The 24850-nt window shown below is 36.0% G+C and overlaps 1 protein-coding gene and 1 long non-coding RNA gene across 6 annotated transcripts in view; one reads left to right on the forward strand and one right to left on the reverse strand.

Annotated features, from left to right (window-relative positions):
* The first annotated feature begins 376 nt into the window (after positions 1-376).
* Positions 377-24820, forward strand: LOC136851393 (uncharacterized). The gene is made up of 4 exons (XR_010856863.1): positions 377-510; positions 3736-3899; positions 11459-11607; positions 24183-24820. It is a non-coding gene; the product is annotated as an uncharacterized lncRNA (long non-coding RNA).
* Positions 5226-24850, reverse strand: part of LOC136851387 (uncharacterized) — a 310887-nt gene continuing 291262 nt past the window's right edge. Inside the window, exons 7-13 of one of the 5 annotated variants that reach the window (XR_010856857.1) lie at positions 24371-24569; positions 23608-23795; positions 23132-23210; positions 21686-21832; positions 15249-15335; positions 8831-8923; positions 5226-7094 (exon numbers count right to left, since the gene is read on the reverse strand). Coding sequence is in view for 3 of the 5 variants with exons in the window: in XM_067125466.1 (XP_066981567.1) it covers positions 7088-7094; positions 15249-15335; positions 21187-21832; positions 23132-23210; positions 23608-23795; positions 24371-24569 (1206 nt within the window). In the remaining 2 variants the exon portion in view is untranslated. Of the gene's footprint in view, positions 7095-8830; positions 8924-15248; positions 15336-21186; positions 21833-23131; positions 23211-23607; positions 23796-24370; positions 24570-24850 lie in introns of all 5 variants that reach the window. The other 4 variants (XR_010856858.1, XM_067125467.1, XM_067125466.1 and 1 more) reach the window with 4 other exon arrangements.

A 24850-nucleotide genomic window follows, 5' to 3' on the forward strand; every position in this document is an offset into this window, starting at 1 on the left:
CGTATTGATGAGATGGAACCTCAGGCCGATGCACGTCCAGAAGCGTATATTTTCGTTACCTGCCGTGCAAAGTGGGTTATATGGTAATTTATAATTACCTTATAATGTAACCTTACTGTATTGAAACAAGTTTGTTTAAAATGTTTTTCATGGAGTAATTAATAAAGACTAATTACGAAATGTTTTCAGACTTGTATTCCAAGTAATGTCCAGCCATTTTCGATATGTAAGCATTGAGGTTTTACTATTTTCTATTTGTAATGCGGATAAGAGGAACAACACTGCCAGTAGGCCTAGGGCGTGGCGTGACCCAAGATGACCTAGGTTGACCGGGCATAGTCTAGGGCGGGTTTAAAGTCCCGGGCATTAGGTCGATCGAGGCGCCAAAGATCCATACTACGGCCATCTTGGGAACTACGGTAAGCTGGTGCACTCCGTTTAAATGACTATGATCGACTCGGGATTTCGAAAAATTTACTTTCCGCCGTAAAAACGACGGCAATGGACCGGGTGCGTGATATTTTTAGTAGTTATAAGACATTTTCAAACAGTGACTTCACTTGTTTTCGATATTATTTTCTGTATAAACAGGACTCGATAGTGGAGTAGACCTAAGTCTGCGTTATTAGTCTATAGGGCAGCCGGTACCCCATAGAATTTTGAATTCTAGTAGGCCTACGACATTGTCATATGATTACATGGTAATTGATTACCGTACTTAATTACGGTATTATTTTACTTGAAAAGCGTGGCCCTATGTGGAAGACTCCAGGCTTTGTACCTAGGCCCAAGTCTTCTGTACTGCCCTAGGCCTGATAAAGTCTTTAGGCCTAGGCCTAGTTATAACGTGGTTCAAGGGAGAATGTTTAGTTTTTTATTATTTTTTGGTGCAGTTCAAACAGTGCTGGGTAAAACTGTAGGGTTAGGACCAGGCCTAATTGTAAACGCGGGGTTGAATGCACATAGGCCTAGATGTGATGCCAGTTTTAGTAACTATAAATCAATCATTTCGGGGGGGCAAAGCCCCCTGGCCAATTTAGGGCATGCATCAAAGGTTAGGTTAGGTAAAGGGAAATCTAGTTAGGTCTTATTCCCTCAGAATACGCAGGCCTTCTACAGTAGCCCTTACCCCTCCCACGGCATTAGCTCCCGAATGTCCCTCTGCTGTGCATGATGGGACGGGGTTGGGGGTTGGTTTCCTACATAGGGAGGCGGGTATTATTTTACTTATGGACATTAATTGCTTTCAACATAAAATATAGGTTTTTCTGTTGTATTATGATGTGATTTGAATGATTTTGAGGTTTATTTCCATCGCAAATGAATACTTATCCTTCCTCATTTGCCGGGGAAGGATAAGTATTCATTTGCGACAGAAATAAACCTCAAAATCATTCAAATCACATCTTAATACAACAGAAAAACCTATATTTTATGTTGAAAGCAATTAATGTCCATAAGTAAAATAATACCGGGAGGCGACCCCCCTCTAGCAAATACTGGGCATGATGCCCTGAGGCGAGAGAAGGTTAGTTAGGATGTGTTCCTGTTGATTTATGATTTAGGCCTATGAAATGAAGGCTGTCAAGCCAAGTACATATGCTAACAGTTTCAGCCATTTGGCACTTAAGACAGTGAAAAGGAGGAGTTGGACAGCAAGATAAAGAACTCCAGATAATAAAGGAGATGAAGTACAAGGATCTGAAGGTGGAACTGCGAGAAAATGTAGGCTAATAATTAGAGATGTTGGACAGCAAGGCTGAAGAAAGGAATTAGAAATGGAAGTAATGTAAAAGGCTAAAAAGTATATGTAGCTAGGGGCCTAAGGGACGCTGCAAATACCGTTCAGTAATGCCTACGGTGCATTGTGTGAGAAGCACTGACAGAACTAACCCTCTTATGAGGATGTAGCGCACCCCTTTTGGAAAATGTCTGTGATATGCTTTCAAGCTGGCTTCCTCACTCTACCGTTTTATATTCATTTCAACAGAAAATTTGTTGATATAAACTCAAATTAACAAGCCAGTATAAATAATAAAATTTATAGAATCAGTAAATATCAGGAAATCAAAAGGTGAACTTCTCTTTATCTTAATTACTAAAGGTCTTGTGAGTTTATTCTTACTTAAGGCGGAGCAAAAGTGAAGAAGAAAAGGAATCCGTATAGACGAAATGTACACTTCTATAAAAAAAAAAAAATGTCTCCCACTGTCTCTTTGGCTAGGCTCAGATTGATGGTGGATCACAGCAGGAAAACCTGGGTTTTTGATGGAGTGTATGAAATGACATCGAACTGAGCCAAAGGTGCCTGGGTCTACCCTTAATCTTACTTTTTCCCTTTACCTCCTCTTCTTCCTAATGAACACCATATTCTGTGGAAGCTTGAATTCCAAGTCAGTGGACCCTGTAGGCTTGTCCCGTGTGAATAGAGTTCATATTCTGCATAATAATAATAATAATAATAATACAGGCAGTCCCCTGGTTATGGCATTCTGACTTTACAGCGCTTGGCTCACGGCACTGTTAACCCGATTTTATGGCACCATAACCTGGTTTTATACACTCACAGCATCGTAATCACCATTTATTCCCATTACTATTAGTATTATGATCTGGTTTACAGTGTTTTTTGGGTTACAGCACTCCGCCAGGAACAGAAGCCCCACCGTAAACCAGCGACTGCCTGTATTTAGAACCCCTGCCTAACTTGACCTAGGCACAGTAACTCCTACAAGAAACAGGGAGCCTACAAGTCTCTAGATATTTTCTCTATTGGGACATGTGGCTGCTCAACAAGGCACCAAGCTACATTCAGACAGAAAATTACCTTGCCTGAATACTTCACCACGTTGTAAGCTTTAGGGTGTGAATGCGGAGCGATTGAACTCGTCTCCTTCCTTTATCCTCCTTGTTGGAGCAGCATCTGGGTTGAAGCACCTGCTTGGAGTCAGACTAGATAAGGGTAACTAGGCTTCAAGCACCCAGTCTAAATATAGATCCTAAGATGCATCTCCCTCTGTCCTCTCTTTTTTTTAACAAGTGGGAGCAGCAAGGTAGTGCCATATTCTGAAACCATCACTGAATTCTACTGCTCAGGATTTTGTGAGTCTCCAAATGTTTTTCTTTTCTCAGGCGAGTCCTCTCCCTAGACTTCAAGGTGATGATAAGAGAGTCCTTACAGTTATCTGCCCTTGGCATACACTGTGTGAGATGTGGCAGAAATTCATAGCCTAATGCTACAACTTTGGAACAGTGTCAGTCATGTTCTTTGAAACAAAGCCTCCCACCCAAGGAGCAAGTCTCCTTATAAGAGATGAAGGATTGTAGCTGTGTAGGAACAAATAATAAATTCTGGGTAATTTTAATTATTCTTAGAAATGTAAGCCTGGGGTGTTAAAGGATAATCTTACCTCTAACCATCCTTGTATCTGCCCTCGTTGCCAGAGGAAAAGGTGATGGACTACTGACAGGTGGGTGGGCAGTATTCCACCACTCACCTACCTATTAAGCACCTTGTTACCAAGCTTCAATGACCAGAGTAGCTGTTACTGAAGATTTACCCCCTTGAAAGACTTTGGGTTTATTTAGGAATAGTGTAGGTAATCTGGAATTAACTATTTCATTTAACTCACTAAGCTAAACTTGGATGGGCAATTTTGTATCTTTTCACGTGTCTAGTTGATAATAATAAGGTTAAGGCTGAAGTGTGCTTTAGTGGTTGATTTTATTTTGCAGATTATGAAGCTGTAGCAAAGCAGTCCAGTGGGTTCAGTGGTGCTGATCTGTGAAATGTAAGCACAGAAGCTGGAACCTTAGCCTTTTGTAAGGAAGATTATGTTACTGAGAAAGGTGGCCTGAAAGCTGGTACTCTGTTCATCTTTTCATTATATTTTTTCAAGGTATGTTATTATAATGCACAACATACATCAAATCTAGACTTTTTATGAATAGTAGTTATGCTTTATTTTCAATTTTGTAGACTGTATAACCAAACAAGAACATAAAAAATTTTATTGAATGGTGACACTTTCTAAAAAAGAAAAAAATTAAAGTATCTTTTGCGGTAATGATTAGTTTAAAGGCTACTATTTCCATATTACATTTTGTTTATAGAAAACTTGAATGGTGCAGAAGTTTCCATTCACAGATATAGATATTCTGTAGAAGCCTCCACTGCTTTCCAAAGCTGTCGTGGACTGTTTAATATTTTAGCCTGAAGAGCTAGGATTTTTTACTTTTGTTCTTTTAAGTGGGGGGTGTTCTTTTCCTTCATGGCCTATCCCAAATACCTTACAACCCCTTGGGTGAAGCCTCATCTGAGTGCTTGCCCTCAAGTTGGGAACAGAACCTCATGATTTGGCAGTTCCTGATGTGAGTCAAGAGGGAGGAGACTTTACTGGTAGTTATCAGAATGTGTCTAGGAAAACCCTTACTTGCTGGTTTTGTGAGGTACCCAAAAACCTTATGATTGTTGAGGAGGACATTACTCCCCTTACTCTTGAGTGAACCCACAGGGTCAGGATGTGGGACAGTCCTTAGCCTTTTTGGAGGAACATATTGGTTTTTCAGGCAATGATGGTAGGTGGACATCTCTTTCCTCATTCTATCAGAGGAATGTCTCCCACAAGTCCCTTGATACCGTCTGGGGACCTGTGGTGGCTGCTCAAGAAGTTTTGTAGGCACCCATCTCCATTTGGACAGACAGGTACCTCACCTGAGTGCTTTCACTTTGATTAAGTCTGGGAGTATGAATGCAGAGTGACTGGACTCTGTTACCTTACTCCTTTCTGGAGTAGCATCTAGGCTGGGTAGCATCTAGGCTGAAGTATCAGCTGGGTCAGGCTAAACACAGGTATCTTCACTGTGAACACCCAGTCTCTGCATAGTTCCTAAGATGCATGTCCCTCCACCTTATTGTAAAGATGGGGTGGCTACGGGTAGAGCTACATTCTGGATCTATTAGCTGGTATTAGCCAGAATTAGCAGACTCCCGACTTGAATTTCCTTGTGGGGAATTTCATGGTTCCCATTGTTTTTCATTGCTTGAGTGACCTCTGTCAAGCAGTCTTTCCCTCACACCAAAGCCCCTACCACTCATGTAACCTTCTCTGTTTGACTATGGGATGACAGTCATCACATCTGCTCATGTATCAAGATGGTTTGTATTTTTCTTAGATATATAACCAGAGCCTTTTATAACTTAAGGATAAGAAATGAGTCAGGGATCAAATCAGTTATTTTAATCACATATACAGTAGTTACAATCGGGTAAATAGAACTGTTTTTAAAAATGTGTGGGGGGTGAGATATAAGTGTACAACACTCATATAAAAATATTGCAGAAATGTTTGAGTATACATTTATAATCATGAGTACAACATTAAATGGTGGAAACAATCCTAACTACGCTTCTTGGATGAAGTTATTTCATCCATTAGTGTGCTATCAAGAGAGGAGGGAGAGAGATAGAAATACATAAACACATTAAACAAGAAAGAGAAAGGATCCAAGCCTTGGAAAGTAATCGCCATCACTATTTACAAATGATTACATGTAGGTCAGTGGCAAGGGTGGTCAGTCTTGCATCCTTTCTCGCGTGTCATGATCAACAGGAAAACTTGGGTGACAAAAAGAAAGAAGGTTACTGGTGATTTGAGCCCACCTTTCGGGCATTTTTCCTTCCATAACTATGGTCAATAGCATTTGATATGTAGTGCTACTGCCTTGTCAAAATATAAAGAAAACAAATCATTCAACAGAGGTGCTCATCTGATCTTCCTTGTACATTACATTATGGCAAATAAATCATGTACTAAATGTAATTTTCAGGATACAAAAGGTCCGTGTTAAATAAGGCATAATTTTCTACATTCCAGCTGGATGTACAAGAACCCTAATAATTAAACAATTTATTAAATGTCTGTATATACATACACAGAAATGCTTGCATGGTAATTCACATCAATTTGTAATAATATTGAGGGGGATTATGAGAGAAATATGCATTTAATTACCATCATTTACACTCACAAAATGTCAAGTATTTACAAAACATAAAAATACTGAAATAGAAAAACAGGCAATCCAATATGGCTGCCAGAGAAATAGAAATAGCAGCAGTAAGTGACAAGTCCACTGATTGTTCCATGTGCAGTGATAAAAAAAAATATAAATAAAAATATTATGCCTGTAAAAATGGCCAGATCTGATACTGCTAAATATGTATGGGCAGTTGCTCACAGTCTTGTCAAAAGTATCACATTTGGGCCTACATTTAAGAGGAAAAATATTATCATGTGTTTTGCATTACCATAGGTTTTATCTTAACCATAAAATTTGAGACTGGTGTATGCCTAGCAGAATGTGGAAACCTTCAAATACTAAACCATAAAAGGATATTTCAAGTAAAAAATTACTTTTGAGAAAAGAAAAGCTCTTGTATAAGAAAGGCAAAATAGGCAAATGGTGGACTTCCACAAAACCTTATTTACACCATAAAAATAACTTATTGAATTATTATGATCACTATCAATACTCCGATAACAGCTGTCAGCAAAGTCTGTGATGGCGTCAAATATTCAAAAGTACTGCATACAGAAGGTTATCAGAGGTTTTCACCTCTCTTTAATATAAAAACACTGAGGCTTTGTTGCAGCCACACCCCTCATCTGACGCAATATGCGCTACTTGATCCAAGTCTGTCTGATTTTCAATGGGAAAATCATACACACGAGAAGATAAGAAGCTAAGGAATGTAGATGAAAATCATAATCTAAAACGAAATACATCAGAAAAATAAACCGAGTTGCAGGATGGAGGACTCTACAAAATCAGTTTCTGATTTCCGAGAGTCAAAAATCCCTCCGTAATTGACCCCTCAACTTCTCCTCCTTGTACTGCCTGGGGAAGTGAGGAGTTGCAGATTTCCTTTCCTAAACTTTCCCCTCCAAGTTGCCTTCTCACAGTGGGATCTCAGTTCCAATCGCCAACATACATGGAGCGAGGGTGGAGGGGTGGTGGTGGCATGAACGCTCGGTTGGGCAGCGGAAGTCTTCCGTACAGTTGGGAGTATGGAGATTCGGTGAAATCAGAGTCTGGAAGGAAGAAAAACAGCAACAAAATTAATTATTGGATCGCAAATGATTACGAGGATTTGGTAAGCGTTTTAACAATGAGAGGATTCTCAGTTTTCCTACTTAGAATATAAAAAGGCAGGAGGGAAAATTAATGCAGAAGTAAAACAGATCAGCAATACAATAGGCATTATTATTGTAAGTGCATGTGGGCTTAAAGTAAGAACAGATCTCTTAGGCTTTAATGAAAGTGAGAAAACAACTACTCTATAAAAGTTGTCAACAGATAGAAAGAAGGGAAAATGTGCTACTGAATAAGAAAAAAACTGACCCCAAGTCATGCCTTTTTATTTAAAAGTTTGTAAGGAAATGTATTTACTTTTACATCAAAGCACTGAAAATGAATCCACAAAATTATAGTTTCATAATAACTCATTAAACACAAAAGAATTGTTGAGCACACACATAAAATATGTGACTTTTTTTTATCAATGTGAATAATCCATTAAATTTTGTGGAATGTTCCCAATGCCACTACTTTCTAAGAAACTGGAGGGGAAATGGGACTATTTGACAACAAACTTTTAATCTAAATTAGAACTACTAAAACAAAGAAACCCCAAGCCCAGTTTTCTAGTGTTGTTTTATTCAATTTGAAGGGTCTATAAACCAATACGTATGATTCTTAACAAGCCTTTATTGATTCTTAATCTAAAGGCCATTCAGACACACTTGCTATTTCTGAATTGTGAATAGCAAACTAGTATTTATCTTCTAAATGCAAGTAATGTACGATAGAAATTAGCCTTCTCTCTACCCAATTTTACAGTGCTCTACCTAGTGCCATTCTGCTTCGTGGTCTTTATAATTATAACTCTATTAAAAGATGGATAATTACTGACAATAACACACTGAAGTGTTTATAAGCAGGAATCAAATGCCTTGGAGGCCATTCCATATTCATTTGGTAATTTATAATGTAATATGTCGTAGGGAATGTTTGTTATTGGTTATTATTGTCATGTTTCAATAGTAGTAATTTCACATGCAGTTACAAATTTTTAGATAGTTATTTTATGAAGGACTTACTGCATACTATACTATTCTGTTTTTACATGTAAATTTAATGGTCTTGAGAACTGTTTAACAGATCTAATAGATCAGAAGTGCCAGCTCTACACTAACAGATCATGAAAGCAAAGACTTGCGTATAAGTGGCTTTGAATAATTTTTAAATATCAGTAAAAAATTATATATTTCACAGATTAACATCATTAAATATGTGGATACAATCACCTTAACTGATGAATACCATGCTAAAGCATGTAGATGTCAAGGCCAGTATTAGAGAGTCGAAGTGTTTTGACTCCTGGTGGTCTGGTTAAACTAAACTTTTATAATAATATTAATGGAAAATGTGGGTGTGAGAGCTACCCACAGACTGCTCCCCCTTAGAATCAGATATGAAATTTTGAGCACAAAGATGCATTCAGAAAAACTTGAAAAGCTTGCATAGATGGCCTAGACGGTCAACTAAATAATGTAGAAGTTCATCAGACATAAAAACTGAAAGACCAAAAAGGATAAGAATGACACTAGTGTGCACAGCAAACCATCCATCATGACGAAAAAACTCGCTTATGTACAGACACTACAGAGTATCAGTAACCTGAGAAAACTCATGTGGTGAAAATACGCAATGTGTTCATCCAAAGTAGGAAGAAGAAGAGAATAGCTCTTGAGGAGTCAGTTCTTACCTAGAAGCCTCTTGACGCCATTCTTATGCTTCCACTTTTTTGACTAAGTGTGATACACAGTTCATGAGTCCCAGTACGATTCCCATTCAGTTTCTAGGAAAGAATGGAAGGAATCGTTCGTTAATCATTCATCAAAATGATGTTATTACTGTGGTGATACTAATGAAGAATGGACTCGTTTTGATGGATGATGTCTTTTACAAATTTATTCCTCGTATTAAGTAGGAGATGTAGAATTCATAGAGAAAGAAAATGAAGGTTAAGACTTCACAGGCTATTGGAACTGGAAATGCTGATGTGATCAAGAAAAAAGAAAAATTAAAAACGGAAGAAGAGATTGAGAGAGAGAGAGAGACCTTTAGGAAAAATTGAAAGATCCAAAAACAAATCCCTACCATATCTGATTACATCAGAACTATGAATCATGTGAGCTTGCAATTCCAGTTTTCGTATTTGTTTCTTTACATTCCTAGCCTGAGTCATAGAAAAATTAAGTTCATCACATTATTTCTCTAGTGTCGTTATTTCTTTCTCTTCACTGTTCCAATGGGTGGTCAAGAGTGTTTTTCTTTAGACAGACAAATTTCAAGTCAGGAGTCTTGCGTCAGTAAACAGAATAGTCGTGACGTAAATTCCTCTGTATGTAAACCTCTGTGAAACAGAAGTAAGGAAGTTCATGTAATGGAAATGAGGAGGTAAAATCTTTTGAAAGATATTCTGGTTATGTTAGATAATTCTGATGAACAAACGTTTCAACTTTCATTCTATTGTGAATGATGTGGTTTTTTTTATTTTGCTTCCTCTGAATGAAGCTAATTCCTAGTGACATTAACTTACATTCAGTGCATAAATTTCTACAGTATTATCCAAAGACAGTTAAATGTTTAAGGTATTGATAGTGTAAATGGATAACGTGTGCATGGTATTTTTCATCAGTGTGTATGCCTGGTGTGAATGTATAATGTATCCACACAATTTTTCAACATACTGTATGTATAATCAAAATTTTACCATCCTGTCTATCATTGTAGATCTTTGCTTTCAAGCAGCACTTTACCCTTTTTCCCACTTTGCAATGGAATCTCTACTTTGTTTCTTATTTGAAAGACAAGTTTGGACCTGCTTATGAATGTACTGGAAACCCGTAACTCAATATGAGGTGATCTGGAAACTTTCTTTTCTAGATAAATTCTTTGTTGTTTAAGCTAATGTGTGTATGACTCACAAATAATTTCTAATTTGATTATGTTGCTTGCCAAAAGCTGTAGCAGTTTGTTTGATGAGAATGAAAGTACAACTCAGAGAATTCACCAATGATGGGTTTTGACTTTGCCAAGGGTATACTGTATATATTTTGAGCTATTCCTAACAAAAGTTTAATACTCTAAACATACTGTAAATTTTATGCTTGTACAATATTCCAAGATAAGATTTGAAAGTCCATAGACTTGAAGCAATACTAAATATTTAGGAAAACCTTTTCATGTCCAGTCCAAATATATGCCAAAGTGCTTTTACAAAAAATGTGTAAAAATTTTAGCCATTCTAACTTCTATACATTTTTAGTCATACAGGGAAACATGATTTCATTCACTGATCATGCCAGTTGTAAATACCTGAATGGCATAACAGGCAAAATTTTGTAAAATACAAAAAGGTAAATATCTCAATACATTTTGAACCTGGTTAACATTTTAATAAAAAGATGGGTGTACTGCCCACCTGGTTCACATATTACTTCAATCTCAAGTATGGTTTACGTACCATAGTTTCTTGTATTCTATGTTTTGTATACCTTATTATAGCCCACCTGGACAAATGTTAGGAGAGCTATTGTAATAACCCATTACTTGTGTGGTCAGGAGGTTAAAGTTTTGAAGTTCCCAATGATTATTGAAGCTTATGAGGCATAACTGTCACATGTGAAGAGTAGCTTCCTTTTTGGGATTACCTCTCAGATCTAATCCTTTCCATCAGTTACTTTGATTATGTGAAGGTTATGTGCAGAAAACTTGAAACTTTTTGGATTGTGAATTTTAAATATCCCGGCACGTTCTGTGTTCTTCTGGCAACACTTGTTCTTATTTATTGCGAGTAATTTACACTGATTTCTGGGATGAAGAAAGATAATTTTCCCTTTTGATTAATTTTTTTTAGAAACCTGGTGTCTTACTGTTTATGCATATCAAATATTTTGAAACTTTCACAGCAAAAAAGTACATATTTACTGTAGATCTTTCACTGCGCCAAAGTTGTGAAGGGGAGTAAGTTAAATTTTAGAAAAGTTTCATAAAGTACGGCAACGGGATTCGTCTTTGTAACTAATTTATTATAAATTTATTCACCATGATTTCATTGTCAGTGTGTGTAATTGCAGCAACTTGGAACAATAACATAATCAGCCAGACTAAGTATTACTGTAATTGAACATAAGCAAAGTCACATTAATCATTCAAAATACCCCAACAACCGGTGAAATTTGGCAAAAAAATCTATTACATCTTACTCCAAAATATGGCCACATTGAGTAGACAGTGGTAGTCTTTAGGGTATGTAGCTAATAAAACATATTGCCCTCTCCTGCCAAACTTGTTTCCTGGATGTCTCTTATTAGTTCTCATTTTACAGGAAAGGTGAGAAGTGCAGAATGTCGTCCATGACTTCAGCAATGTGGTATCATGACAAGATGTACAAAAAGTACCTTGAAAATTCTGCCGTAAAGTATTTACATACTTCAAATGAAAAACTAAGCGTTTATATGTAAATTTTTACCACCTGTAAGTACTGTATTAAATATAATTTTTTGTCAGGTTTTACCTATACTCAGTTGGATGTGTTTAGAGTTCTCTTCATATAGTATGCTTGTACATTAAATTTTCTCATTTGTTCCATTAGTATTCATTTTTTAACTGATAAATTCAAAACTGAATTTTTACAGTTCGTATAAAAAAAATCACTCGTACAGTACTTTAAATTTTCTTATTTGTTCCATTAATCCATTTTTTAAAACTGATAAATTCCAAGCTGAATTTTTATGGTTCCTATTAAAAAAAATCTCTGTAATACTTTTACTTTAGAACAGTACCTTGTGTACATGTGGGAAACAGTTGGCAGTCTCCTGTTCGAGTAGTTAATAATTTTATTACTATCTGTTGATTGGTTGGGAAGTCCTAATTCCTACCCTATTAGCCGAAGCATTAGCTACACAAGGGTGTAGCTCAGTGGTAGAGCACATGACTGCATTAATGTGACACCTTCCCTTGTCTGTCAAGTTTTAGTTTTCTGTAAAAGAAAACTATTGAGATGGCTATTTGTCTGCCCATCCACACTTTTTCTGTCTGCCCTCAGATCTTAAAAACTACTGGGGCTAGAGGGCTGCAAATTGATATGTTGATCATCCACCCTCTAATCATCAAACATACCAAATTGCAGCCCTCTAACCTCAGTAGTTTTTATTTTATTTAAGGTTAAATTTAGCCATGATGGTGCATCTGGCACCGCTGTAGGTGCCAACAGCACAGGCCACTACTGGGCTGTAGCTGAAAGTTTCATGGGCTGCAGCTGAGAGTTTCATGGGCCATGGCTGAGAGTTTCATATAGCATTATACGTTGTACAGAAAACTCGACTGCACCGAAGAAACTTCGTCGCACTTTTTACTTGTTTATACGTTGGCTCTTGTCAACATGACAGATTGTGTATGCTTCCTTGGGGATTCTGGTCATAATCTGCTATAAGGTCAACAAAAAAAGTCCTGCTATTTGTCCCCATGTGTGCTGTGATCTATATTTAGGAATACAAACTAGATTATATATTAGAAAATTTAAAAGGTCCATCAGAAAATATCATCTGGTTTTCATGCGTGTAAGTATTATTGTGAACATGTATAATACATACATGTGATATGTATATGCAGTGAAAGAAGAATCGTTTGGTTTTAGTCAAAGGTCATGTACCGTGCATGAAGTTGAGGTCACTGAAAGTGAAGCATTGTGGAAAATGCTAGTCTAAGTAAAGGTGATTATGTGCATAAAAAAAATTAGCAAGAGATTCATGCTTGAATAAAGAAAATAATACAGTACAGTAGTTAAAAGAATAAGATTCAGAACTTCATGCAAAAAAAATTTAAATAATTTAGAGGATAATCATAACAAAAATTGTTATCTTAAGCTTGTAACTTGGAAGTAGAAACTCTGCTATGCTAGATTCTTAAATCTACAAGGTAAAAATGGTAAACTGATATTAACTGCATGCAATAAAAGAAGCCTTTGGGCTTTTATATGCAAAACAGGAATAGACCTTTAATCTCTAAATGAAATATATAAAGTCTTAAAAACTATGGATACACCTTATCAAATTTATACTACCCCCAGGGTAAAAATGGTAATCATTTGTAAAAACAGAATGAAGAAAATTCACTAAGGTTTCTAACTGATAGCGTGTCAGTGACAAAATTTATAACTGCAAGGAGTCAAAAGAATGCAGTACTGCATTCAAAACAAGGTCCTGTTTTATTGGGTAACTACTTGATTGATTCAGGTCCTAAAATTGAACACTGTATTTCATCTGAGATCTTAGAAGATTTTCAATATGAGCCACTGTGTGAAGACTACTGAGTAATACACAATAAATTGAGTCAGGTATAGTGTAATGCATTGATTTAATTTTAGTGCAAATAGGAAAAAGTTGAATAATACTTTTCTAAGAGGTTTATGTCAATAAATGATCATTGATTTTCTAAGAGAATAGTAGGATTTTGCTTAATTATCCAGTTGGCTCAGACTGAACAGTTTTCATTAAAACTGGGTCAAGTGAAATGACATACATAAATAAAAAGAATAATATACAGTAATTAAACCAACAAATTGCAATTTAGTGTGTTACCTAAGTACAACTGACATAACTGAAATAACAAGGAAAAATGATAATGGTGCATTATATTTATGGTAAGAAGTTGTTTTTTCTCACACTCATCAAACATGAAGCACTATTTCATGAGCTTATTCCTAAATAAACAAGCCTTTTCCTGCTATTCTCTAAATCAGCCATCTCTGCAATCATGGTACAATTATACTTGCAATTTCTTATGACTAAATGATCAACCAGGGAACAAGATGGTGATGATAATGAATACCATTTATGTAAATCATTACAAGAAAAGGCAAGAAAGAGAGAGACGAAAAATACAGTGAGATTATCGACAAAGAACATTTGTGTCAAACAAAAAAAGGACATCAAAGTTTGTTTCTGCAAAACTAATAGAGATGAAATTCACCAAGTTTTTCCCTACATTTCTTCAAAGAAAATGGACAAAAATTTCCGCAGTGACTAGCAGACTGAAAATTAAACTTAATTGCCTCATACATGGAATATGATTCTCATCAGCGTCAAAATCCTAAACATTTTTTTCAGCTTTTCCCTTTAAGGGATTATACATAAAATGAGCGTCTTCTGCTCTTTTCTGCCCTGTGCTCCTTATGACTGAACTGGTCTAGGTCCTCATTTATCCTTTGTTTTTTGGGTCTTTGTCGTGCCACTTCCATACCAACTGCTTTTCTGACAATCAGTTCCTCGTCACACGTTCTGACCTCAGTCTTTAAGATCTAGGTATTTTAGATAGAATGTGATTCTAAGGATGAAATCGGATAAAATGACCATTTACAGAAATAAAATTTAAGTCGAAAAAGCAGACCAAAGTCCTGTGGAAAGGCCCAGGAAATCATGGAAAAGGCGACTATTATAAGATGAAGATTTCAGGAGGAAAGAGCACGTGACAGAAGAGAGTGAAGAGAACTTTTATTTCATGTGTAACCCAGTAAAGGGCAACACTGAAATAAAAAAAACCTTCAATTGATGGTGACTGAAACACTAACAAATAAAGAATCTAAAAATGAAAATAAGCTGGATTCATATGCCCTGTATGAATATCTTAATATAATTTAGAAATAGACAACTGAAAAATAACATGCAGTGAAATCATTCAAATTACAGTGAAATAACAGAAACATGGAAATGTATGTGCATATAAATTATTGGAATGAGATTTAAATTATTGGTCAAAGAATAACACTAAATAGGAAGGAAATATTACTATTGTGATTTAACAGTAAAATGAGGAAACAATAGATCATGGGTGAAACACAGCAAAATAAAGGTTAACAAGGGAAGAGAAACCCTGTTACCAAAAGGAAGAGATAACAAGGAAACCAGATAATGAAAAAGCATGACTACGCCCATCACCGTTTACATGAAAATTGTGCAATCTGGAGATGAACGTACAAATCTTTGAGGTAGAATATAATCACTATAACTACTAATCTAATTGATGCAGCTGCTCTTTCGTCATACGCGAAATGTACCGTGAATCAACTCCACAAACCAAAGCCCCATTAATGAACACGTCTTCTCCCCCTCACTCACCGTTTCTTGCTGGTAACGTTGGCACCCAAGAGCAGGGGTTGCGGTCTAGCCTGTGAATATTTTGGGCTTGGTTGTGTTGCAAAAGAGCTAGAAAAGAAAAAAGACACACACATGCTTAAAGAGATGGTGCATAGCAAAAGCAGATTGTGCTCCCTTGACTTTATGTAACTACAACAAAGTTGTAAAAGAACAGTAGTAACAGGAATAGCAGTATATTTAAAAAAAAAAATTTCAAGTTGACATGATTGTGTAATGCCTGTCCCCCTGCCAAGGTATTTTTTTCTTGTAAAGGTTATCCTTTACCAGTCTGTTTTATTGGTAGCTGTTGGTGTCTTGCTTTTATATTATATGTCAATATTAGTATTTGAGGCTGCTGAATTGGAAAAAAGAAATGAAAACATGGTGCTTCTAACCCTAAATAATAATAATTGTTACTGAACATTTTCAAAAGCCTGAAGAGTTTGGTTAAACTACCAAATAATAATAATTGCTACTGAACATTTCAAGTCCTGTGATGGTACCAGTGAATCATACTCCTAGACTCCAGTATGGCTAGCCTGTATAATTATTATATGGGTGAAAATTACAATACAATAAAATTTTAAGAAGGTTGGACAGCAAAGTGGAATGAGACTGAAGGGAGTGGACTTAAGTGAACGCTACAAGACCCTATACTTACTTTAGTATTACCTAAAGTGTGCTGGATACCCTTACACAGGGCTAGTCATCCTATAATAACAAAACTTAGAGTTATACTTCCTCAAAAAGTTAATGACAAACTGAATAAGATACAGGATTAAATATACAATAACAGACAGTATAAATAACAAAATATTATAGACTGAGGTACCAGTAACTTGGCATGCCCTGCTGAGAATAGCCTATATTCTGCCAGGTAAAGTAGATTCTTAAAGAGAATGTTTGTTTTCTTTAAAGAGAATGTTTGATTTTACTCTACGTAGCAATCTTGTGTGTAAAGGGACAGAAATCCAGGCATCCTCAAAATTTTACCCATACCCACGAATTGCTTTCCAATGAAAAGCTTGTGTGACCATAAGACCAGGTTAATATAAATATTGCAATAATAGCATCAACAGCCACATCCAGGCTACAAAAAGTATTAATCTTCATGATTAAAAGGCAACTAGGGTAGCTTCTACCCATTATTTAGACATTTTTGTTGGTACAGTTTCCTGATTAACTGCATTAAATCACAATCGTGTCAACTTCCCTTGACCTCGAGACTCAAAAGTAGACAGAAAAGTTGAAGCTAACACTAAGCTCTATGCTGGAACAAACAAAACAGGGGTTTTTTAAGTCACTGCAATCACGACATATACATAGCTAACAGGAGAGAAATGTCTCGTGGAAGCACGATTTAATCAAGGTGAAGAAGGGTACACGATGAATTGTTTACACCTCAGTTTAGAGTCAAAAGCACTCACAGCATTGAAAAAGGATTATTGACATATTTCCTTCCTATCAAAGATATACTTACAAATGTCTAATTAATCCTGACATTTTTAACAAATTGTTCAATTACTCTACTGTATTTGGAGTCATTTTGATTATAGAATGTACCTGCCATTACAAACATATAAGGTCATTCATGTATCCTTCCTTGAAACAGTGTAAAACATAATAAAAAGTAGAAATTTTAAGGCACAAATAGTAATGTTTAGAACAAATCGAGTAATGATTTTCTTGCCTTGAAGTATTTTGCAAACAATGAAATCACACTACTAATGGCTATTCTACATTCACTATCATCACCTTGGCAGTTATCAATATAAGAATATATTTACACAAGAAATTATCAATAAAGATTTGACATTTTTCACCAAGTGATAATTTACAGTTCACGAATAACAGAGCAGTAATTTCAATAACTTCCAAAATTATAATTTCTGTGCAATTTACTACACTGAGTTGAATCTGTGAAGTATGTCATCAGCCACTTTGCTGGAGGCATTACACTACTGTAAATAGTGATACCTGAAATGTAGTGGATAAAAAGGCACGGGAATGGGACTAGTAATGTTATTGCAGAGAGAGAGCTGATTTGCATATCCAAAGCTTTTTGTTTTACTTTTTTTCACTAAAATATATCAAGTACTTTCAGAAAGTAACAAAAGAAAAAACAGTAGCAGGTAAAAATTACTTGTGACAGCTCTTCTAATAAAGATCAACTGTGCAGCCATTCAAAAAACTATACAAAAATAGAATTTTAAGTTAACACTACAGTGCTATTAAATTATTAATAATGAACTGTCCAACATAGCACTAAAGATTGCCAACATATACATACAGTATATTTGTTTTGTAAGCACTGAAGATTGTCAACATATACATACAGTATATTTGGTTTGTACTGGCTACCTTAAGTATCCTGATAGTAGTGAAAACATAGTCAGGAAGAAGTTCTTTCTTACTGATATTAAAGATAAGACTTAAGTAATACTACCAAGAGAAAAAAGGGCTTTAACAGAGATTTAAATATCAAAGTAAGTTGCACTACAGTAACCTTTGTCAGAGAATCATTAAAATGTGCACCTCTTAGCCAAAGCAGCACCAAAGTATCATTTTGCAGAGAAGGCTCTGATAGACTACCCAGTTTTTCTCTATTCTGAAGTGACAGAATTAACTTTAGAAACAAGTCTACAAGGTGATGGGAATTCTCTGATGCGGATGTTTATAAAAATAGTAATAAAAGTAAAAATAATGCCAGCCACAAATTTCCTACATCAAAAGCTGTGTTTAATAAACTACACTTAAGACTATAGAGTACAGACATGCAACATATTCATGTATAATGAAAAGCGATGTTCACATTTTAACAGAATTAAGTGTAAAAGGCCAAGTTAAACAGTGGCCATATTATGCGAATTTCTACCAAATGATTTGACCATAATTATGATAATTCCTTACCAAGTTCAGCCCCGCTACATTCACCATTAAAATTGTTCTTCTGCTTTCTATCAACATCGTGTTCAATGATCTTGGGTAAACTACAAGAAATAAACTTGGGATGTTTTGGGTTAATAGCAAGACAAATTAGCCTCTTCTGCTTAGTGTACATGTATGGCCGGGTATTCTTCGTCTATTTCCATGAACTGATCCTACTGTAGTAAAAGAATACAAGTCAGGTAGTCAAATGAAATGGACTCTGAGAAATGTGTCATGCTTGTAACCAAAAGTCATGCAGTCATTTGAGGCAAAATCCCTGTATCCTTGACAAGACACATCATGTACCTTTATCGGTGTAAATTCTTGATTGAGATATAATGTGAGTGGCATACTATGAAAAAGCAAATGTGTCTGCCTTTTCTCATGAAGAGAATAAGGTATTCTTTTCTTAAATACAGACTTTTCATGAGAATATGAACTAAGAAATAAACAAGTGCAGGTTAATTTTATTTTAATTATCTGAATGTAATAATAAAAGCAAGCATACAGGGAATATGCAAAATGAAATTTAAGACTACCTTTTGTTTTTCTGAGCATATGAAGAATTTGCTTTGTGAGTCAGGTCGTAACAATGTCTAGAAATGTGGAAGCTTTAGACATGGATCTTACACTGTGCAGCTTCAGAAGTTTACTGTGCAACAGCCACCAATTAAGTGATATAAAATGTCATCCAAGTATGAAAAAGTATCTGATTAACATTTAAGAGCAAAGCATTCTTGGTATGCTTATTATAAATGCTTGCTTTTCCTCATAGGCTCACTTCAAGTAAAGTTGTCTCAAGTCCCCTCTATCCATTTCATATGCCCCAAGGAATATCACTGGACAATCGTTTGTCTTACCCTTTGCAACAAGTCGTTTGTGAGGCGTCTGAGAAAGGACTGGTAGTGGACCATTCCAGCTCAATCACTTCAGTCAGTCACAGTGTAGACGTTGATCGTCATGGAGGAGGGAGAGGGGATGTCAAAAGATATGGTGGTGGTTGAGGGGCAACAAGGTACTGGTCATGATGAAGTTGAAAACTGGGAGGCACTTGGCCTTTTAGGAGTATATTTCCTAAATGAAAATAAACTGTGTCTTGTGATGGTGTACAATGTGTACAGAGAAGGAATACTGTAGAACTAAGAGGTACACAGATACAGTATATAATATGCACTTCATAGGAGTGGAGTTTCAAATCAGGCAAAAATCCCACGACGATGTGGAAATGGTATTTATACATCTTGAGGAGCAGGAAATATATGTACAGTATACAGAAGGTGAGACATCCAAAAGTATCTGGTGTCAAAAACTAGTTTCTTCATATACACAGTGCTTCCTCAGCAGAAGAGGATAATCAAACAATCAGTGAGAAAAGAAAATCAATCAGAAGTAGAAATAAGGCACTTCTGCAATCCATCTCAGGCTCACTATTGAAGGGGTGATCTTATTTTCTTTTCATTGGCAAGTAAATACTTCAGAAACAGATATATAGAACATACAAAATCAAGTTAATTGCTACATTCCTACAGCCATATGAACTATCAGTAGCATGGAATACTGGAGGACAGAACTCTTCCAGTAGGCTACTGATATTAGATGGTCTTAGGTATCTAAAGAACTGAACAATCTAAATTACGAGATGACTAAAAGGGGAGCTGCCTTGAAGGATGGCTAATAAATCAAAAGAGATTAGTTTTTAATGACTAAAATTGTCATTAACACATCAGTCCTACTTCCTGGTTGGTATGAATATGAGTTTGCAAGATTTAATAAAAATTTTTTCTGAATTGTGAAAAACATCACAGTAACAGAAATTTATGCTGCTTCTATCTAATACTGCAAGGAGTCGTGAATATCTTGACTCAGTGTTATCTGTTTTCTAAGCATTAAAGGGAATTACTGACTTGGAGTCATTGCTACACACATTCAATCTTAACTGTGTTCATAATTTGTAAACAGCACAATTATATAGGGTATGATAATAACCAAGTATGAAATATGAGACAGCTATGATAGTTAGCCAATGACTAGATAAATTACTTACAAAGAATTGAGTAAATGGATTTAATTCTATGTACAATACATCACCAGCTTTGTGTTTCTAGAATTGAGCACAAAAGTAGTAAAACTCCAGTGAGGTAGCTTTAACTCAATAATCACCCTTAAGATAAGTGTTCATATCAAGAAGAAAGCACAAATGCTTGACTGCTCACACAAAATAATACTCATAAAAGTAGACATTTTCATTTAAGATTGTAGCCATTTTTACTTAAGACTTCCAGAATATTTGACTTCCAGAATATTTGGATAACAACTTTTTCAAATTTTGGATACTCATTTTAAGCAAGAGTAATCACAAAATTCTTGTGCCTATTTTTTTTTATTTTTAAGAATAAACATCCATTTTATGTACTTGCTTCATGTAAATAAACTTCAAAAGGACTTAATGCTCCAGTATTCAAATTAAAGTAATGTGCTATAAAGTCTATAAGGCATCTACTCTGACAATATCATGCCATCTCCAAAACATATTTACAATATTTTCTTTTGCAAGTAAACAATGCGGAGATTTGGAGTGATACAACTAAAAGCTTGCTGACAAAGCACAACAATTGCACTATACGAGGTGGTATGATGAGGCCTAGATAGGTGATCTTGGGTCATTTACCTCACGTTTTGAATCACCGTTAGTATGGGAAATGTGTGGTAAAGTATTGTTTCATGTTAGCTCTTAATTTGACTACCATTTGCAAAATATGAGTAATACTAAGTGTGGACCACGTCATTAATTAAAGAATTTTGAACTATTTACTTGCCAATATAATTACCCTCCCTGATTCACTGTACTGTAGATAATATTCCTAATTATGCAAAGGGAGAAAAATAAGACTGCTTATGCTAATAGCACATACTGTAGACAATGTGAAAACCTGCATAATGTGTATTGTGCGACATGTACAAAAATAATGTTGAGAGGAACAGAAGGGATTACCCTTTCCGTCCTACATCACCAGCATCCTCCTCATCACCATCATTATCATGTTCTCTGTCCACGTAGTCATCGTCATCTGAGTAAAGTGGTGGGTGGGAACCAATGTAAAGTGGAAGAGACTGAGGGGAGGAAACGCCGTGGTGAGGCAGTGATGGCTGAGGAATCCAGTGGGGGAGAGGTGGAGGTGCAGAGAGAGCCAAGTAAGTTTCTTCGGTGGGAGAGCCGGGAGGAGGGGACATGGAACGAGACTTCATCGTCAAATTCATCGTACTGTAAGCGTGGGCGTGATGACGGTACTGGTGGTGAGGATGATGATGATGGTGGTGAGTTAGCTGGTGATAGTGTTGGTGTTGCTGTTGCTGTTGGTGTCGTGTCAGAGTCTGTTGCTGTTGTTGTCTCCGGTGGCTGTTGCTGCTATTGTTACTGTGGTGTGCATAAAGAGGGTAGTGTGGGTGCGATGAGGTGGGGGGTAGTGGTGGTGGGGTGGAGGGAGCCTTACCCATGCCCGAATCGAAGCTGCGGGTATGCCACATAGGGGGTGGGGGAGCGTTGAGGTATGGGGCTCGAGCCGGCTCAACTTTACCCTTCGACTTAGCTTTGGCGAAGTTGGGAATGTGAGCACGGAGGCCACAGTAGTAAGGGTCATCTGAAAAATAAAGGCTTACTTTAGATGTTTTTTTTTACAAGTAATAATAATTACATTAATAATAATCTCAGATCTTAAATCTAAATAAAATATACAATCACTCCCTGTACCCACAAGATATGTATGACTGTATATTCAAGGAAGGAATAAGAACTAGTTACACTGTTATTTGCATGGCCTCAATCAATAATTCACAAACAATAACATCACAAGAAAATTCATATGTAGCAGAGAATTCAGTTCCCAATGGCCTATGCTCATTTTAGAAGGCAATAAAAGGAGTTCATTCTTGTCTGAATATTCTCATATGCCAAAGTGTTGCTGTCATAATCTGTTCTTATGTAAAGCATCCACTGTTTGTAACACTGTCCTCTGTGGCTAATGATTCTCCCAAGTGACCAAAGTCTGTGTTCAGTTCAAGTGATAATAACATGGAATTCATGAAGCTTGAGTGAATTCTGCATGACAGCTGTTTTTGTAAATTGTGTTTTTATACAGTACTGTGAATACATAAGTATTTACAGCAAAAATTCTAGAATTCACATCACCAGGTCAGAGGAAAAAGAATTTAATTGGAACAAATTTACAGCTGTACACAGATCTGTACTGCCTTGTTTTATTTTTTATTGACTCAAGTGCTGTTAGAAACAGTCTGCTTTCATGAAGTCTTTCAAATAATTGAAAGTGTGTGTCATTTAAATGACAATTCAGGATATAAGCTAGTACCATAATTGCTTGATCCAAATACAGTAGTGTACAGCGCTACGAAAATAAGAGGCCAAAATTTAGCATAAAATGAAAACAAAATTTAGAAATTACAAGGATTTTGCATATGAATTCATCCAAAAGCTGGACTATTTAAGGCTTATATATGTTCCAACCTTTCTCTCATAATTACTGTGTTGCAGATTGGGTTTTCTTAGCAAGGTATAAAATTCACTAAAGAGATTACCAAACATAATAAATAAAAGACAAATGACCTCAATTCTCAGACTTCTTAGATTCTTTGGTGCATCTCTCCAGGCTCCTCTATATTTAGTCAATGAGAGTACTGTGTCAAGGTGAGCTGGTCTGGTTCAAGCTTCCTCTCAAATGAGCAACCATGAAACCCATGGTGATGCCACTACAAGTTATCGTATATCCAAGAAAATAAGTGTGTATACATTTTGGAAACTATTTATCCCAGAAAATTCAACCATCTCAAGTATACCCAAGTTATTTGTATTGAATTAAAAGGTTTTGTTTTCATAATGTACATGCATGATAGTATCTGAAAGAAGAGTGAGCTCTTTTACTTACCATATTTACGATCCTTAGACTTGTTATTTCTTGTATGTGATTTGCGGAATGCATTTTCATCCAATACATCATAATCAGACTGTTGGATATAAAGACATTTTAGTGGTTTGCATAGTCTGTATAGTAAACTATTTATATACAGTATTTGCATTTTTTTCTAATTCCTCAAAGAAATTAACACTTTTAAATTACATATCATATTCACTAATGGTTAAAACCTTGAGAACAAAATTTTTTCAGAATGAAATATTTCATACCTTGAGTGTTTTAATTAATAATAGGTATGGGATGATACTTGACAACTGTTAAAATTATTAGAGAAATTGTTTAAGTAAAGTTAACAGCATTGTTAAAATGAATTAACATTAGTTAGCATTACATAATAAGACCTCATTCTGACTGGGAATAAAATGAGAGCTGTTCAGATTGTACATAGCTGTGAAAGCCTGTGCTGTGTTCAGTTCACTGAGCCTTACCTTTCCATTAGATCTAGGTACATGTCCTGGTGGGTAGTGGGGATTGTCTCGTGGGGGCAACTTGGGGGGCTTATCCTTACGGTCCTTTCCGGAGGATCCGGAGGAAGCACCAGAGCCTGCGACACTGTAGGGGTCCTCATCAGGAATGGGGATCCTAGGTCGATTTCGGATGTTGGGGGCGACTTTAGCTGTTGAAAATGAAATTATGAGTCGACTTAATCTTAAAACAAAAATTCCTATACAGTAATTCATTGTGAAGCATTAACCAAAAATAGACTGACAGAGATATTTAATTTTTATTTTTTGCACCATACATATCTAGGATATATTACCTTTCCAGTTAATATATAGTTTATTGTTATTTATGTCAGCCATTGCACTGCAAAGCATGGCATACTAAGAATAACCACATTCTGATAAGTGCAGGAGACAAAAAGACATTTCTTGCACAGACTTTTCAAGTGTATTGTTATTACATAAAGAACTACATATTTCAAAGGCTACTGGCCTTCATCAGAAATGTAAGTGAAGATAACTTTCACGACTTTGAGTATATGAATTTTGTTTCCTTTCAGATCTCATGAGGTGTTCATTTTCATTTACTACACAAAGAGTCTTGTGTCTCCAGCACAGTAAAGCATATTGCTGTCATCATTCATGGCACTTACTCTACCACAAACTGGTTTCATTTAAAAAATTGGACAAGAGATCTCCTTCAAATCCTCTCTCTCCCACCACTGAAAAATAAGAAAAGATAACACACCTGGCGGTAATTTACTCTTAAGCATATCCATGGCAACGATATTGATGATCATGACCCAGATGGGACAGTCGAGGAGATCGGACTCATTCTTGACGAAGGCAATGACACAGACACACTGCAACTCCAGTTTAGATCTGTCTGGGTACTGACGTCGCATTTCCCGGTTGACGTTCTGCTGGAATTTGTTCATGTCGAATAGCTGCAAGAATGTGAGAGCATGAATACGATGTACTATCTGTATAACAAACTGCACTTCTATAAATTTTGAAATAACCTGGCGTCAAGCATCATGGTAGAGTACTTGCCTTGTTTTCACTGAGACAATACTATAATTCTAGAATAAAAACTGATAAAAAATATATGCATAGATTAATAATCTGCACATGCATAGGGCTTTATGTATATATGTTACGTATATATGAATAAATCACAAAAAGTCTTCCAAAGGTATCCAAGGCACTTTTACTTCTCTTTCCTTAG

Source organism: Macrobrachium rosenbergii, chromosome 23 (assembly GCF_040412425.1).
Source record: "Macrobrachium rosenbergii isolate ZJJX-2024 chromosome 23, ASM4041242v1, whole genome shotgun sequence".
Classification (NCBI taxonomy): Eukaryota; Metazoa; Arthropoda; class Malacostraca; order Decapoda; family Palaemonidae; genus Macrobrachium; species Macrobrachium rosenbergii.